Raw genomic sequence first — 19,169 nt, 5'->3', positions numbered from 1 at the left:
TGTACACATCACGACAACTTCTTTCGTTGCTTGTGCAAAGTTTTGGTTACGCAATACGCGAACCGTCATCACTTATGTGTGAAAATCATCAGAAAAGTATTACGGAAAAACGATTTTTAAGGTTGCTAATTGATCACGAGCTTATTTTCGGTGCATTATTTTTTTTATCAATTGTCAAAAGTACACTTTATAAATTCAAGTGATGAATCTAGTTTTTTTCCTTATAACCCTCAGTGCCTATGTTTAAAAACAAAAAGATTTTTGACACACTTTAAGGCGAAGAACTTCTAATATAATAAATGTGTGAAAGGAAGTGTGAACATCAACACATATTTGAACAAAAAAATTATCACACTCTTAAGAGATAATCGCTCTCTTTACACCTGTTCTTTTCTATCTACGGGAAATTTTTACCGACTCCGAAGAAGTGCAGTTTTACGTATTCGCTCAAATATATTTTTTTATTTGCTTGAAATAAGAAATTCGCAAGGAAGCATGATAAGCTAAGTTAAATAGCTTATGAATAAAGGGGGTAAGTCTCTAAAGAAACTGTGATGCTGCGTCGGTGGGAGAGTATAACAGGTAATTTAGTGTTAACAACTGAGTTGAAAACGTAAATTAGCCACCTTAAGGGTAAAAAAGCTTCTTACTTTTACCCTTTACGGTGGCTAAATTACGTTTTCAACTCATTTGTTAACAGTAAATTATAAGTTAAATAGCTTTCCCTTGAGCTCAGATGAATTGCTGAAGATCTGAGTTTATTGGCCTAAAAGTGCAGAATGTTTGAACAACCATTTACCTAACACTTTAACAAACAAGAATGATGACAGAGGACCATTCAAGCACTGAGTGTGGAATAAAAAGTTAACTGGCGGACTAAAATGCAGATACTGATGGAAGAAACTTTGATGAGGGGTCTGGGGCTTGTTTCTGACAAACCGTCCTTTTATGGTTTTGGTGACATTAATGTGGGTGAAGTTAAAAACTTCAAGCCCTTTTAGCTGTGCTGCACTTTCAATGACACTACATAAGGTTAAAATTAACCCCCCGAACCCTAAGAGTGGCTAGCTTCTAATTTTCCCTTACAACATCACCTCAAATCACACATTAGGGTCACGGTATGGGGCGCCAAACCAGTCAATATTCCCTCTGTATTTGTACGACCCTGTTTACTTTGTATATGGTCAATTCGACTTTTTATACGGTCAACTTTTTATATGATCAACTCAACTTTTTATATGGTCAGTGTGAAAATGCAGACTGAAAGCTGCAGATCAGGGGTAAAATGCAGACTCGGTTCTTGAAGAATAAACCGTTTATGACCGGGGGGAAGTTGGAGGTGATGGCTTCAAGCCCTTTTGGCTGTGCTGCACTTTCAATGACACTACACAAGGTTAAAATTAATGCCCCAAACCCTAAGAGTGGCTAGCACCTAATTTTCACTTACAACATCACCTCAAATCACACATTAGGGTCACAAGAATAAGGAAATTATCATCAACTAAAGAAGCCCTTGATTGTCCTACAAATTCTCCTTGTCATGTATAGAAAACAGTATGGAGAATAACAATACTGATGTTAAGGTGTAAGAGTGAGTCCAAGCTGCAGTACATGACCTTTTCCCTTAATGAAAAACCATGCAAAGGATGTTCTTATTAAATTAGTCTACATAAACAGCCAGGAGGCACAGAAAATTAATTATGTTAGAGCCTGAATTTTTTCCAGGCTTCTTTTTCAGTAAGTGAGGACCACTGCATCATCTGTTAGCATCAGCATTTCAATCAATTGTACATATTTAAGACAAGATTCTTTGGCACAAACTTTAAACTCCCTCTTTGCCTCCCTCCTTGCCACCTACCCAACATGCCTTCCATAGCTTGACTGCTGGTAGTATCAAGCTGGTATCTGGGAGGCATGCTTTCAAACCTTAAATTTCCTCAAGCTAGTTTTTCTCTGAATATTAATTATTATTTTGATATCAGTTCACCTGTGAGAATCATATGCATACTGTTATTTGTTTGACATATACCTTTCACACGTGAACTGTCATCTGCACGGCCAGATTTTGTAAAAAAATTCTGCAGACTAGCTGCTCTTTTATCAACAGCATTTCACTAGCCACCAGAGGCATTATTTTAAATAATCAACATTATTTAAGTTCACAAGTTTACTTATCAAATACAAGAATTGAGGAAACTCTAATCAAATATGTGACAGGGAAATATGGGAGTATTCTTTTCACCAATGGAATTACCATCAAGCACACAAAAAATAGGGCACCTTTCATTTGTTAATAATTATTACTGACAAAAATTTCAAAAATGCCCAGTTGCTACTCAGCTTTTAAGGATGATTAGGGCCTCAAAACTGTCCTCTTCACATTTCTGTTCCCTAGGTGTAACATGTTTCGTGAAAGAACCCCATACAATTGAACCCTTTAACTCCCAGAAGTGATTGAGGGGCATCTTCTTCATATAAGATCCATAGACTATCTCACAAACAGGTAACGAGAATAATTAAACTTATCACATAGAAGTTTTTCTTCTTATTCTAATACCATATTCTTTTAACTTATTTTAAAGGAAATGTGTGACAGCTAGAGGGGAGAATTAACGACCAGATCTTGGGAGTTAAAGGTTAACCAATATTCTAGTCTCTCGTCACCATTTCCCTTCTTTAGACTTCTGCGAAATTCTAGGTAATTAGGAAAAGCTGCTCAAAAGTAGGTTGCATACTCATAATCTTCACCAATTTTCCACTTGATCGGACCTTGCAGGATTAAACGTCTACTTGTAAATTACATGTGTCTTAATGGTTGCCCATGGTTGCATCATCCAGCTCACCGCATTACACGCTTGAAAACGAAACTGTCTCCTTGTCCAAAAATTGAATCCTTGATCACAGCTGATAGCATTTGAATTTCTTCATATCATATGTTGAATCCCATCTGTCTCATGCATTCTTTATGTGCCTCGATAAGTTCACCACAATTTTCTTCACCGTTTTCCACGATGCAAGCATCACGTGCCTTCTTCGTTTCTGGACAAGCGCAGCACGGTCTTAGCTTTTTCTTCTCGCCTTCTTGTGGCTTTTCTTCGAACTGTGTATTACCTGTAGTGATGGGTGCTTCTCCTGACATCGTGCTTTAAATATTTCACAAAATACAATAACGAAACACGGCTACCTCTGTTCAAAGCTTCTGTTAAAAGGGTAACATATTATGTAAGACATATCAGTCATTACCAGGCCCTTGGCCAATTTTGAAACGAGGCCCAAAGATGTTGCAGGAAACAGCTGTCACGCATGCTCACACATTCTCGGATTTTAATTCAAGATGGCGGATGGCTCGGTCTGTGTTTTCCTGCAGCCATATATAACGTGACCTTGAAGGAGCAGGTCTATTTTATTGCGATGGGGACAGAGCCAACGAAATCTAGCTCTCATGTTGAACACCTCTTAGCGGAAATTGAATCGAGTGACGGACTTCTTGGACCGACCTTAAGGTGAATCGATATTAATCAAAAATTATTCAGCAGCGATACCTCCTTCCTTCGCCTCAAATTTTGACAGGAGGTGAAGGAAGTGCCGTCTCCAATGATTTTTTATAACTGAACTCTCATTTTGGTGACTAATTTAGAGCCGTCTACGATGGAGAAGAACACACTGAGTTTATGGATAAACTGGAGGATCGCATACGAGTTCACGATAAGGACATCGAGCGGATGTGTAACTATCACTACCAAGGTTTCATCGAATCTGTTAACGAATTGCTTAAAGTTCGCGGAGAAGCACGGAAACTCAAGGTATTTGAATGTACTTATGTCAAAGGAGTGGTGTGTTTAGAATATTGTGATGTTATTTGACTGGCTTAATATTAGATATGGTTTATACTTTCGATTCTTATTGATTCGTGAGATGTACATTCATTTCATGGAATTATTATTTCCTTATCAAGCCATCACTTTTGCACGACTTTGATCGTTTCTTAGCAGAGGCTTGCGATGGATTTTTTAAATTTGAATCTAAGTGTTTGGGCGTAAAGTGCGGTAGGATTCGCAAATAATACAGATCTGAGAATTTTTATGCAGTTTTTTAGAATTACTTTAAAAAATGTCAGCTCATTCCTTCACTGGGGGTAGGTGACAGTTGTGAGTCATGGTAAAGTTACTTAGTTGATTTGTTCTGTCCGAAAAAGGCCACTGTTCTTCTGCAAAAAATTTTTTTAAGGTGTATTTTCATACTAGTTATATATTATCTCTCTGTCATAATAAAAAATTATACCTGTCTCTATTTGTTTATTAGATCAAGATAAAGGAAGTGAATGAATCCATGCAAGAATCAGGACGTGAGGTCTGTAAATATGTGCATAGAAATTCAATTTTACTCCCTATTTTTATTGGGGGACGGGGGAAATTTTAGGACAACTAAAAGAAAAAAAAGGCAAAGAAATGAACATTTGGGGTTTTACTGTTTTTAGTGCACTTGAGCATTTTGTCAACATTTGTTAGAAATAAAAGATTCTCTCTTGACTGATAATTGGAAAGTTTTAAAACTAAATAAACTGGACTCAGAAAGTTTACTCTAGAGAATCAAAATGTTATGCTGTATTTTTCAATGGATTTGTTAAGAAGGCACATCTTGTTATTATCAAATGTGTATGAGATTGTAATCATCTGACGACCCTTAAGGGCAGGAAACAAAAACACACAGCCACCCAGCATCTAATTAATCTCAGCTTGTGTGATTTGATTTATCTTTACCTTCTCACATTATCACCTCTGAAAATTGTCAGCAAAAAAAGCGGTGAGGAGTCGTTCATTTTAACAGATAAATTTGTTGTTAGACAAGGGAGGCACAATCAGTTTGAAGCAGATAACCTCCTCCACCTTACCCTTTGTCTAGCCACCACATTAATAAACAGAGATGATGATTTTTGACTGTTGTTCTATTAAAAATAACTTAATGTGCAATATTACACTTATCATAGTTTTCTTTAATTTTGAAGGGATGGTTATTATAGACATTCTTGTGAAAAAACGATTATAATTAAATAAAAGTGGTGTCTATGATTCTGTTTGAAAAAATTTAACCTTGGTTTTTCTTCTTGTATTTGGTGCATGTAGCTCTTTAGCAAGTGTGAAAACCTGATATACTGCCGCACAACCCAGAGAAATATTGTATCTGCAATCGAGATTCTTAGCCTCTGTTTACCAGGTAAATGATTATGAAAAATGTTGTATCCAGCTCTACAGTCTGTTAACTTGTGTCCAAATGCTGTGATAACTTACCCATCTGTGAAATAGTACCTCTCTTGTTGACTGATACTGACTCTGTATGGGTTTAATGAAGTAATAGAGACCGTTTGGTAGATTATTAGATCAGTTTCTGATTATTATTTGTTTGTTATAGTATTTTTCCCAATATGTTTTAAAAATGGGTGAAGGGACTATTTTGTCTTAATTAAGTTCTGAAAGAAAAATGCTCTATTGCAGTGCTTGAGATGTACGCTAAACTTAAAGATCAGATGCTTAATAGAAGGTCAGTTCTTTCTTCTCTATTATTTCTTTCACATTCTTGAAAAGTAGAAGTTACATTGTGTACTTCTTGATTAATATTTGGAGTATCCGTATCTCATAACTATGTTGTACTGCAACTATTGTTTACTAATAGGTATTACCCAGCATTAAAAACATTGGAGCAGCTTGAACACACCTATCTTCCAAGGATAAAAAGGTATATTAAACTTCTAGGGTGAGGATCTTGTAAGCCCTGACTGGTTATGTACACTGTTAGTGAATGTTGTACCTGGATCTACTATATTGTACTAGCATTTTACCTAACCTTCAATCTTTTAACTTGATTTGAATGGCTAGTTTAAGTTAACTCTCTTTTGTCAAAGTTTATATCTTATCTTTAATCTTGAAATACTTTGCCTTTGACTGGCAGATTTAGATTTGCAGAGATCATGCAAGAAAGTATACCTGTTGTTAGAAAACACATCAAAGAAGCTTCAATGGGTGACCTGAGGGTGAGAAATATGCTCCAAAAAAACTCAGTGATAGACTACATACTTGGTTAATCAGTTGAGAAAAGATGGGTACATATTAAAGAAACTGCAATTCAACAATGACTTAGGGTCAAGTGAAGTGGATTCTAGATCTCAAGGTCTTGATTCAAGCTATAGCCACATTCATCATGTTGTGACAGATAACTTATTCTCATAGTGATCCTCGTAAGAGTTTAAATGATTATCAGAGGAATGTCAAGGGAACCTGATAAAATGTTTTCGATTAACCCTTAGTATGCCATATCACTTCAAACTTTAGGAGCTGGTGTAGACTTAAGCAGCAATCTGGCTTGTAAATTTGTCTTAGTTAAGAGTACTCATTCAGACTGAGTACTCTTAACTATTTGTTATTGATTTGATTAATTCATGCTGTCTATTTGTTCCTTTGAGATGAATTGACTTTTACTTTTTTTGTCCTGTAGGATTTTCTGGAGAAAATTAGGAAGGTTTCTGTCCGGTTGGGCTCAATAGCAATGAAACAGGTTAGTTCCTGAGTATTTTAGGCTACCAGTATATACAGTAGCTCTTACTTTATTACTTGTATCTACCTGATCATTACTAGTTGCTAACTCTGTTTAGCTTAACGATAACTTAAATACCACAGAAATAGTAAAAACGTAAAAACCTTGTTAATTTCTAAAAATGAACTAGTTCTGTATTCCTGTTTTTATTTGGGTAGATAATTTGGTTTTCCTTTCTGGTATGGAAAATCATTGGAATTTGGGAACATGTTTTTGGTGAATCTGCAGCAACAGTTGTACTGTAATAATTTTAATTGAGGTCAATTTATTTTGTATATGTTTAGGCAATACAAAAGAATAACTTAACACTCATGCCAGGAGTTGGTTTGAAGAAGAAAGGAGAAGACGAAGTAAGTTTGCACAGTGTCTACAATAGCAGAGTTGCTGTCATAAGAATGTCATTAGAATAATTTAAAATTGGTAAATGTAGACTTAAAACCAAATGAAAGTAAATTTGGAGAGATTACATTGTGAGTGCACTCTGTTGTAAAGCAAAGTTCACTGGTTTTACGTTATGATAACCCATGCAGGATGTCAAGTTTGTTAATAAGAGGTAATTTAGTGTTAAGAACTGAGTTGAAAATGTAAATTGGCCATCCTAAAGGGTGAAAAAGCTGACATTTTGAGCATTAACCCTTTGTCAGAGCAATTGGAGGAATTATGGGTTATATGGGTTTATATGCAGAAAGTGGAGCTGCACTATTGGTGGGAGTATGGTGACGAGAAAACATGAATAAATTAGGTGAATGAAGAACCCTCGTTGATGGCGCTTTCATTTTGAGCAGATACTAGTGCAGAGAGGGAGCAAAAAGTTGTTAAATATGATTTATTTCTCTTTACAGGAATTAGACAAATCTGCTCAAGATTTGGTGGACTTTTCCCCAGTGTACAAGTGCTTGTACATTTTCACTGTTGTAGTGAGTGATTTATGCATGATATCCTTCAATCCATTCAGTTCTTTGAACATGGAAGAAATAATTGAAAAGCAATTAAATGCGTACTTATTCTTCTTATAGGGAGAAAGAGAGACATTTGATAATTACTACAGGAAACAAAGAAGAAAACAAGCTCGTCTTGCTCTGGAACTAAGCTCTGGAAGTAGAGTAAGTTTTTAGAGATAATTTGATATGTATGATATAGAGAGCCTTAATACTTTAAGCCTCATATTTCTGTACTGTCAAAAGGGATCATGTATATTCAAGACTTAGTAAGTAAGCTGCAAAAAATTAAAACTTAATTACAATTATTGTAAAGTGCTATTGGATATCTTGTAGAAACGAAGCTATATAAATCATTCATATTGTTATATTGTTATTATATAAATTCACAGCATGTTAATTATCCACCATAGGATCTGTGTCAAGTTCAGAATAAGTTTTAAAGTCCTTTATTTTTTTGCTAACAGGATGGAAACCTGGAAGTGTATAGATCTTATTTTCATCAAATTGTAGGGTGAGTCAATCAGGGCTGAAACCAAAATCCAACTCAACTCTTGCTATAATAACCTTAGCACTGCTCTTAGAGGTATCTTAAATTTGATTCACAGAAAAGTTAGGCAAGCATAGCCCCTCTATGAAAATTTTACCTTTCAGTGTCATTAGAAACCTTCCATACACTGTATGTCTCAATAGGTCATACTAATGTTAGGATGGAGGAGGCGAGCGTGGCCTAGTGGTTAGAACGCTGCACTTGTAAGCTGGAGGTCCCGGGTTCAAGTCCTCCTCCCTGCCACTGGATGGATTTGTCTTCGGTGGCCCCGAATTCAACTCCTGCACGCTTTGTAAATAGCCAACTGGTCGGCCTCCTACCAGTTGGAGTTTTTAACGAGTTTCTGTTCATTTACGATATTTGTTTCCTTATTTACAGTGTCCCCAATTAGCACAGCAGTGCTAAAATACACTGACACTTAAATAAAGTTATTTATTTATTTTTTTTTTTATGAATGTGGCAGTTGTGGTTCTTTATTGCTCTTTGATACCTCCCTAAATGGAAATAATTGTTGATTCCCTCACCTTAAGGTTCTTTGTGGTTGAGGATATAATTCTACACACAACCAAGGGCCTTGTAACAAGGTATTGCACACTGTTTAATAATTTACTATAAGTACATTTCAAGTTGGAAAAAGTGACAGTAGCTACCATCAGATAACTTAATGTCAATTTCATGAAAATGAAGAATTAGTTGATAATTATTTCTTGGAAATAAAATGTACTGTATGTGTATGTGTGACTTCACTTGTAAGTTTTTTTTACTTATGCCCTGTTTGCACCTTGCTGAAAAATTTGGTTTGGTATTTGCAAAAAAATTAAAAATTTTGTAACAACAATTTTTTGTTTTCATAATAGCGTTCACACTTGAGACGTGTGAATTATTTGTGTAACCACAAATGTCAATCAATCAGAATAGTTACCGAGATTTCATGACAGTGCTTTTCCTTCTAAGTTATTTCCAGTCAAAGACTGATTGCAAAGCAAAATACCCCCGTGATATGTTTTAATGGCCCTTCTTTGCTGTTTGCTTGCCATACAAAACCTGATTTTGGTTAGTCAACAATTAACTCTGGTTTTGTTGGGAAGGATTCGGCTTTTATGGATCACGGAGATGTTAACTCAGCTGCTCAACAGACATCGATGCTGCCATCATTTTCACCTGTACTAGACATTTCCTTGACCTGTAGAATCCGGGTTTGAAACCCACATGCACCAGCATGACTTCCCTGGAGCCTTCTTCTGTAAACATTTGAAAATGGGGAGAGAGTCATTGGACAACTGACTAACACTCTTAAGAGGCTACATTCAGAGAGAAAACACTCATACATAATATCAGTTAGCCTGGTATCAATTATGAAATGTGATGACCAGTTGAAGGGTATCTGGGAAGGAACAATAGATTTTCTCGTGTGACAAAAAATTGTTGGCCTCCAAAGCTAGTTGATGGTATCTTTGAAGTTTTTTGGCACTTGTGAAAACTTTGGTGGGTCAAACAAATTGTTTGCATTGAAAATGGTTTTGGGTTGACAGATTTTTTTGCAAAACAAACAATTTTGTGTAGTGTGAACTGGCCCTTATTACAAGTTTTTTTTTCTTTACAACGTTGGCCAGTTAATGAAGACTGTGAGGCTTGTACAACTTAAGTGTGTGTGGTCAGAGAGGAAGTGGTTTGATTATTAAAGCTAGTTGATTGTAATATGAAGCTTCAAAAAAGGTTTTTGTAAAAAAATATTTGTGTGATTTGTTAAAATAATGTACAGTACATTATTATAAGCGGAAATCAAATAGCTTACAAGAGCAGCAGTAGGCCCAAGCAGTGGCATAGTTTTCAAGTTGTTTATGAAACATATTGATATAATTATATACTGTAAATAACAGGTCAACGGTTGATGATCTTTGGGAAATGGCAGCAAACAAGATTGCACCTGTGCTCATCACATGTACACAATCGGTAAGAAGAAATGTATATGGTTTAAATGAAACCCTAAATGTACATGACAGTCTTTATACTGTAAGTCAGGGTATCAAAAGAAATCTGTGAGCACTTCTTTCTAAGTATTTATTAAAAGGCATAAGTTAGGGTACATTGTAACCTTTGCTTTACCAGGAAGATAAAGGACAAATAAAGCATATGACTACATTCTCCATTTCTTTTTCATGATGGTTTACATATTAAATGACATCTCACTGCTGTTTTTTTAGGCCTACTGTGAAGAACCATCCCTGCTTTTAAAAGTGAAAGAACTCATTGTGTGGTTCTGTCACACCCTGTCAGTATGTATAATTCATACCTCTTGTGCACGTTTAATGACAAATTTTGGATGTCTTTATCTTCAAATTTACATTTTTGTTTTTGCTTTTCTTTTTCGTTTCAGGGTTTTGGATTTAATGTAAATAAAATTTTTGATGTTCTTCTAGAAATGAGGTAAGGTTGGAATCCTAATTATAACTAGTAACAAGAACTACTAGCATTGTAATTTTGAGATCTTGTCAATAAGGTATCTATCATTTCACTTCAATTGAACAATTCTTTAAACTATTCAGGACAGTCCTTGATTAGTTAAAGAGTTTCACCATCTGTAGCCAAAATAGGTAGCAAGTAATTTCTGTCTGGTGTAATTTATTAGAATTTCTCTTTTAGTATTTTTTACTATTCTTTGCACATTTATGTTTAACTTTTAACCTTCTTCTTGTACCTTTTTCTAGACTTCAGTACAATGAAATTTTATCAAAGGATTGGGAAGCTATTTTCAAGTATGTAATGGTGCTATTATCCTAATTGCTGATATGTAACAAAAGTTGTCTGGATATAGACTGTACTTTTAAATGAAATGTAATTGTAAATTCAGAGCAAAGCTGTAGTTATAACACAATTCTATATATGTGTACATTACATGTGAGAGTGTCTCATGTTTTTTTGAGCAAAATGGATTATTAAAGGCTTTTAGTACAAACTCTCTTTTCTCCACAAAGGAAAATTTTTGATGAAGATAACTATACACCAATGCTTTGCCAAGATGAGACTGAGTACAATGACATCCTGAAGGAATTTCCTTTTGATGAGACAGAGGTTCTACAGGTATTAATGAGGCTTCGTTAGAGTTTTTAAAAAGGGAGTTAGAGGGTCCATTGTCATTGTCGCCATCATCATCATCATCATCATCATCATCATCATCATCATCATCATCATCATCATCTAGCAGCATCTTTCGGAAGGTCATCTGTAGTGATTCTTCTTTCAAGGGGTTTCCATGAGATTGTTCCTATGGATCTCTATGTCATCATCCATCTAAAATGTCTTTTAAGATACCAGGTTAACCAACTATGTGACCACAATATATTTGTGTGCCTTGTTTTAATTATTTGTGTTGTGGTTTCCTCCATGATAGTCTGCAGCACACTTCTTTGGTGATAATTCACAACATAGAATGATTTGAGGGTGTGAAAGCATGCTGAGTTGCTTGAACTCAAGTAATAGCAACCTTATTTGCACAAGCCAATATCATAGATAAGACACCAGAATTGAAAATTGAATGTTTTCGCATAATTGCAATGCCACTGTTGTCATTGCAACATCTTTTGATTACATATTCCTATTAGAGGTAAACATTACAGTTTACAAGCTATGTGTAGTTTCTGGCTTTTTAAAATTTTTTTGCCAGCAGTGCAACAGTATCCATCTTATGTGATGATCTCTGAACATTGTTTTATTTTTTCCCTAGCATCCTTTCCCAAGGCAGCTTCCATTTTCTGAGGGTGTTGTTAAAATCTATCAAGAGGTACTATGTAAACTGCTGGTTAAGTGCTCTAAAAATTATAGCCTGCCTGTGTTTCCAATAAATATTAAATAACCTCTTGTTCTACTTTGCAGGTCAAACACTACATAAGGTCATGTTTAAAATTCAATGAAAACCTCAACGTCAGGTAATATGTGTATTCTAATACTACCTAGTACCTTATTCACCATAGTTGATCGCCATGGGTATTTCTATAAAAGGTAATGATCTTTCTACTGTCAGTGGACTTATTTTCTGAGGTTTTCACAAGATACACACTTGTCTTCTGATAATATTTTATGAGTGTGTCTTTGGTCAATAAATGGTTACAGTAATGCCATTTACATGTACCTTTCTAATGGGTGATCTGCTGATAATTTCAGTGTGTAGAAAGGAGTCAGGCTTATTTTCCATAGGCAATTTACATGTACTTTTGCTGTTGCAATAAGCTTTCCCTCATAAACTTGTTATCCTTATCTGAGATTCCTTTTGGTTCACAGCATCTTTTGGTATAGTTTGGTGGTAAAAAATTTCATGGAACATTTCTCATAACATTGTAATAGCAGAGTCAGTGGTGATTACAACTGAAATGATACTATTTGTTAAGGTTTATTCTAACACATTTATTTTGTAAGTTAAGGAATATTTAGGTGTGTAAACAATTATTTGCCACACCTACAACTGTATCTATTTTGTGAAGGCATGTAACCTTCCATGTAGTTACAGTAACTTCATAGGCATGTTATTCATTCTTTCTCTCTCTAGTCAAACTGAGATTGGAGATTCAGTGCGAAAGTCAACAAATTTACTACTAACAAGGACACTCAATGGTGAGTTTGGCTAAAGGATGAGTCTAGTTTTGGAAAACAACAAATTTTAAGGTGATCTGTTTAATTTTTTAACATAATATCATCATTATTTTTTCTTAGGTTGCATAACATCTATTATTAGAAGGCCAACAATGTCCATTCCACAGGTGTGTCTGCCTCTAAGTCAAGCATTCAATCAATGGCTTAAGATAGATTATTTTAAAGTAAACACATATTAAATATATTTTAGTATGAAATTGAATGAATGACCAAATGGAGAGATGAATGAATGAGCAACGAGATGAATGAATAAATGAAAAAATGACAAGATGAATGAATAGCATGGTGGTACTCAGTTGTTTGTGAAGGTTATTTGCTAGTACACTCCATTTTCGCGAAGTTCAGGGTAGGTTAAATGATACTAAATTTATGTCATTTGTGTTGTCTTAACAGCTTGTTCAAATGTCCATTAACACAATTCATTTAGAAGAGGCCTGCAATCATCTTGAAGAGTATGTGACTGCAGTGACTCGGTAAGTAGATGTTGAATTGGTCTCTCTTTTAAATTTTTTTTCTAATTAAAATTTTCGTATAGTTTATTCTTGGCCTTTATATTAGGTTAACATTTTGTGTATTTTGCATCAAAAAAATAGATCTGAAAAAAAAATTAAGGGTATGTCCCACGATCTCAGAAGTTACTGTGATTAAGTGGAGTAGAGAACATTTCAAATAATCGTGTTTAACTTTGCTCGTGTTGAATCGTAGAACCTCCAGTGAAAGAATTAATGTTTCACGAGTTTATGGGTTGTCATCATTCAAAGTAAGTAGAAAATTTTACAGCTCTTAAATTGCTCCAGGTTGCCATCTCCTCATTTATATGTACGCTGGGCTTTATCTGTATGTTTTCACCTCTCGAGTTTGTGGATGGGTGTGTATTGAGGGTTTAAAGTTGGACGTTCAGTATATTGTGTGCGCTGGCATAGATAGTATTATGGTGTATGGTGCGATTTGTTTTGAATGTATCGTAGATAACGGTTTTTGTTTTTGCTTCGTTGATGATTTTGTTTGTAGGGAAAATGTTGTTTTATTCCAGTAACATAAGCTGTTTGATGTGGTAACGTATAAGATACAATATACATGTCTTATCTCACCAGGATATGAGAGCTGAGGCAGAACAACAAGTTTACGAAAGACTTAATATGAAAATAGAGGACTTTGTAGAGTTAGGTATGTAAATACATATTTATGTCAAAATGGGGTGTATACAATGCATTTCCTAGTTATAGGTAAGTTGATCGGTGAGAAAGTCGACTTTTGAGCGAGTTAACTTGGAAGTGAGCTGACTTTTAGGCTAGTTGTCTTGTGAGAGAGCTGACTCTTGGAGGGGTTTATTTAAAGGCGATGTTGACTTGTGGACGACTTGCTACTTGGGCGAGTCGAATCGTGTTTGAGGAGACTAGTAGACAAGTTGATACGTTCGTGAGTTGTTGGAGAATAGGAACACTAAGAAACAACAACACTATTAACCCAAAACTCGATTATGGCCACCTTACTTTGGTTCTAAATATCCCTGCTTCTTGTCATCAGTTTAAACCCCAAAATGATTATTTTACAAAAACAGATTTAACCTGGTAATTGTTAATAAGAAGGCCCCCTAAATTAAAAATTTGCAGAAGAAACTATTATTAAATTCTGAGTAACGCAATAAGTTTTTGTTGCAATAATTTGTCGTAGGTTTCATAGCTTTATACTTCCTTTATCCAAATCTTTCTAGGGAAGGCTTTCCATCCGTTTGTTTAATCTCTTATCGCACTCAAGGCGCTCTTTTACGTGACTGTTTATTTTATAACCATCTTCATATAAGTCATTACTAACCATGATGGAGAGCTATCATCAGCATCGGCAACGAAAACGTTGTTATTTCTGTTGTGTTCTATGGATATCTGCATTCTTCTTGCCATTCTGTGAAATCCAAATGGAATAAGAAACTCAAACTTTTTGGTGGAAAATTGGAATATGAATTTCAGCAGCTTTTAAGAACTTGAAACATGAATTTAACTGAGCTATGCTATTTTTCCCCTCGTTTAATCCGTGTTTTTTAGAATTTCCATCCTAAAATAATCTAAAATATATGTTGTTGGGGGAGTGAAACCCATTTAAAAGTTTTTGTTGGTTTTCAGCAAATTACAATTGGGTTCCTGTGAACTCCAGATTACATGCCAGTAGCTATCTTGTGGATCTATTGGACTATCTTCACACCACTTTTCTAAACTTCACAACACTACCGGTAAGTCTTACACACTTATTTTACAGCTTCTTGTTCTATTTTGACTGTTTCTCTGTCACTTAACTGTTTTAGCTCTGCCTTTCGGTTTAAAGCAGGTTCAATTAGGTTTATTTCTTGATATTTTCTCAGGGGAATGTGGCCCAGACGGCCTGCATGTCTTCATGTAAATATCTCGCTACGAAGCTCAGAGAGATGTTACTAGATGAAGAGGTACGATTACACAAAAGCCATGTTTGCAACATGTTGAACGATTGGCTCGTTACTCGTGCATTGAACTGTCATAACTGGTCTTTATTGGTAGAAACAGGAGGAGGCTGTAACTCAAACTTTCAACTGTCCTTTCATGGATAGAGACAGAAAGCTGATATCGCATTACGTAACCCTTAAAATTCATTAGAGGAAATTCTTAATAACGCTCAATATTCTGTTTTCAAGGTCTTAAATGAAATACTCTTCTTGCGACTCACTCTCGTTTCCTATTTACAATATATAAATGTATTGATGTGGTTAAAAGTTCTCCACTCACTGCGATTGTTTTTTACTATTTGCCTCCTTTTACCAGGTTAAGCAGATGAACTCGCACGGCTTGGACGGGTTTAACCAAGATCTTAGAAAGTGTGAAGGTAGTTTCAGTTTGATCCCATTTCTTTGTCTTTTAGTGAAGTTACGTTTTAAAATATGGCAGCGTCTCGCAACCTTGTAGTTAACGCAGGGAATTTGTGCTGGGCAGAACGGGACATGTAACCAATCACAACAAAGATGCTATTAAATCAACCAATCAAGAGCAAGCCAGTGAACTAGTCTTGCTTTGATTCACTAATTTTCCCGCCATTTTGGCACCGTGTGGTTTTTCTTCACACTTACTTTACCATGAATTTTGTATAATGTTTGTCTAGGGTTCAGAGAGCTTATCTTTAAAATCAATTGTCTCTTAAATAACGTTTGGAAATGTGCTATGTTCCGAAAAAACTGAACCGATTTTTACTATTACGAATTATTTCAGTAAGGGACGATTTTTGGTTTAGTCTTATTTAAAAGAGGTGTGGATGCTTGCTTCGAAAGAGGGTGGATTTGAAAAGGCAATAAATCTCTATAATATAGCAAACCTGTTTAATTTCTTTCAGAGTTTGTCAATTCCAATCCAGTAGAGGGGATAAGTGACGGCACACTACAAATGACATTTCTGGAATTAAGACAGGTAAGATTACTGTTGGTCTCCTTCAAAGCTGCTCCCGGTTTCCTTTCTACCTCCATTGTTTTATGCTTCTTACTGTTTGAACTTTTACATGTTTGTCAGTTGGTAGATTTGTTGTTGAATGCGGACTGGTCCACCTACTTCGCTGAACATGGTTACACAACTAGTAAATACAGTCGAGTTAGCCCCCAAGATGTAGCAAGAATCCTTGAGAAGTAAGTGCCTTTTAAATACCAAAATGGCACCAGTCGAAACTGAAAGGGGGAAAATTTTTTCAGAAGCTAAACATGACGTTTTGGCGAATAGCATAATTGAGCTACCGTCGGCGGCCTTGGTAGCCGTTTTTGCACTTACGTTGATAATTTAACTTTAAAAAATAATTTTTCCTTATTTTGTTCAGCGTTCGGATTTAAACGAGTTTAATCAGTGTCTACTTTTCCCGCTTTCTGTTTCCGTAACTTATCTGTAAGTTGTCCCTTCTTATCCACACTGTTGATCATGAAGCTAAGCTTTGCTTGGGAAAGCATAACAACTTACTAAGGATGTGGGTATGGATGCCGTGAAAAGAGATTGTCTTCGAACAATTGCATTAAAGGAAAGTTTTTCGAACGAACTACGCGAACGTGGCTTAATAATAATAATAATAATAATAATAATGATGATGATGATGATAATAAATCGAAATCTTTATCAAGGATAACCCTTCAATACAAAAGTACTTTTATCAATGGGGTCCTGCTGATTAAGAATTAAAAACTGGGAAATAAGAAATTATTAAGATATATATAAGATAGTACCTATAAAACAACTGGAACTAAAGTAGTGAAAGGTAGCTCGTATAGAAAACTGTTAATTAAACATTCTGATTTGAGAAATCAATGTTTGTTTTAGGATGACGGACACAGGAAAGAAGCGAATTTTAACTTTAAAGAAAGTCGACCGTGACCGCAAAAAACTCAACGAAACGATCTTGAAACGACTGAAGACTTTGGATGCGAATACTTCGGGAGCTTCTGTAATGTCTTGAATTCTTCTACCAACTGTGGAGGTCTTAAGATCTTCAGCACAACAAGATTAACCCACTAGGGAGCTAACCATGATTTGCAGATTTACCAGTAATATGAGATCATTCTATGTCAGGAAGTAGGACACTGAAGGAACAAGGCTTTCTCTTCTGGTACCTTGATGGCTTAAGTAACCATGCTTTTGCATAGAAAGACATCGTGAAAGTTGAGTAAAGGGGACAAGCATGACCGTAAATAACTACAATCGTATTACTCTCTGCTTTAGATATAAAACGACCTAATAAGTAATGAAGCGCATAACTTGAAAGTCAGACTAACAAAGATTACAGCCTATCACTATTGTACCATCCGCATTACGCCTGGTAAATTTGAAAAAAACGTTTTTCAAAAAGACCTGGAAATCAGAGAAAGTTTTTCCGTTCACACTGCAGTGATCAGTGGTAGAAAAGCTTGACTGCAACCTTGGGCATTCGTGCAATGCAAGGTGCAACTGCGCACCTACTCCCCCTTGTTATTAGCTGACTGTGGCTGGGTTAGGGGAGGAGTAGGTGCACGGTTGCTCAGATATTTACATCGATCCGATAGGTCTAACCATACTGCAAAAAAAAAAAAAAATAATAAATAAATTGAAAGTGCAGTAAAAAAATCCACACTAGGACTTAAAGAACGTATTATCAAATTTATCTAAGAAAAGAGCGTTTTCAAAAGGCGCTGTTTTTAGTTTACTCCAGGTTCAGCTTCATCTGGATCAGTGTGTTCGCTGGAGGTAGCCGTAGACGTAGAGTTGTGTTTTTTAATTTACTCAGCGTACTATGGAGAGGCCTTTAGATGTGCTCAGCAGCTGTTAATCATTAGAGTTCAACGGTCCACGTCGTTGAATCGAAATGTGTAATTTGAAATCTTCTATAGCGATTTTCTAAGTTTATGAAGTAATCAGGAATACTTAAGATCTCAATTGCAGTTCGCCTTACCGCCTAGCAGCGAATTCTCATTATGTTAGTTAGGAGAATTTGGTATTGGATCAACCAAAAAAATTCCCTTAATGATCATTTTCTTTAATGTCATCACGTCTGCTCTATGTTGTACTATTATTTTAAGAAGAAATTATGTCTTGGTCACTCACAGAAGTATAAGAGTTAATAATAACGAGTCCTGACTTGCATTGTTTTCTGTTTGAAAGTGAATAGTGATAGAATTTGAAGCAATTCACTTTTTAAGCCAAACCTGATCAGTGCTACATGCATGGGGGTTTTCTTGTTGGTGGAAAACAGTCTTCAAGTTGGTCACAATATTACAAACTGTTTAGAATGTGAATATTATTGAAGGCTTGTTGAAATTTAACGATTGGTTGTTTGCCTTTATTCTCTCTTCTGTATTTGAATCAATCGTCAATCAATCGTCCCGAGAAATTCAGTAAATCGACATATAAAATGCTATTTGTTACAATTCAATTACGATAGAGGTGATCAAATTTCATATTGATGTAATATGGACCGAGTATTTTTGTTTAATTTTTGTGCAAATCTTTATTTTCAGATGGTTGTTGAGTGGTTAACTTTGTTAGAAGTAACGAATTTTTGGTCAATTTACAATTTCAAAATTGTTTCCTGCTTACGTCTCGTAGTGATATTGCTTATTACTGAGTACGAATTTGGCGGCGTATATACAGGCTATTTTTCTCTAAAATTAAATATGATACAAGATTACCTTTCTTTTGCGTAAGTATCTTTTGAAAGGATTAAGGGTAATACATTATGTTCAGTTATTTCACAATTCAGATTTGAAAGATTTTTGTATGGCAAATTTTAAAAATATAAATTGTGTATATATTGTCCACTTACACATGTCAGATCAGTAGGTTTAGATGTCATCAGTTACTGTCAAATTATTAGACTATTAATGATTAAATTTTTCCGTTTAAATTCCTTTTTTTAATCTCTGAGAAAGTTGTGAAGGCAGTTAGATCAATTAAATAATAAGTAAAGAAATGGTATTTGGC

General features: G+C 35.3%; 1 protein-coding gene across 1 annotated transcript; it reads left to right on the top strand.

The window, feature by feature from the left end:
* The first annotated feature begins 3,328 nt into the window (after positions 1-3,328).
* LOC131788882 (exocyst complex component 6B) lies at positions 3,329-19,092 on the top strand. Its single transcript, XM_059105979.2, has 31 exons — positions 3,329-3,503; positions 3,638-3,803; positions 4,303-4,350; positions 5,124-5,214; positions 5,493-5,538; positions 5,671-5,733; positions 5,947-6,028; positions 6,490-6,549; positions 6,873-6,938; positions 7,431-7,505; positions 7,605-7,691; positions 7,994-8,040; positions 8,607-8,660; positions 9,957-10,029; positions 10,281-10,352; positions 10,454-10,503; positions 10,785-10,832; positions 11,052-11,157; positions 11,801-11,857; positions 11,950-12,002; positions 12,620-12,684; positions 12,784-12,830; positions 13,117-13,196; positions 13,429-13,483; positions 13,818-13,890; positions 14,844-14,950; positions 15,080-15,160; positions 15,513-15,573; positions 16,075-16,148; positions 16,248-16,360; positions 17,037-19,092. The coding sequence occupies exons 1-31, from the start codon at positions 3,412-3,414 to the stop codon at positions 17,170-17,172; spliced, it is 2,328 nt and encodes a 775-aa protein (XP_058961962.2). The 5' UTR covers positions 3,329-3,411; the 3' UTR covers positions 17,173-19,092.
* The last annotated feature ends 77 nt before the right edge of the window (positions 19,093-19,169 follow it).

The sequence above is a fragment of the Pocillopora verrucosa genome, chromosome 1 (assembly GCF_036669915.1).
Source record: "Pocillopora verrucosa isolate sample1 chromosome 1, ASM3666991v2, whole genome shotgun sequence".
Classification (NCBI taxonomy): Eukaryota; Metazoa; Cnidaria; class Anthozoa; order Scleractinia; family Pocilloporidae; genus Pocillopora; species Pocillopora verrucosa.
This window is presented reverse-complemented; position numbering and strand designations above follow the sequence as displayed.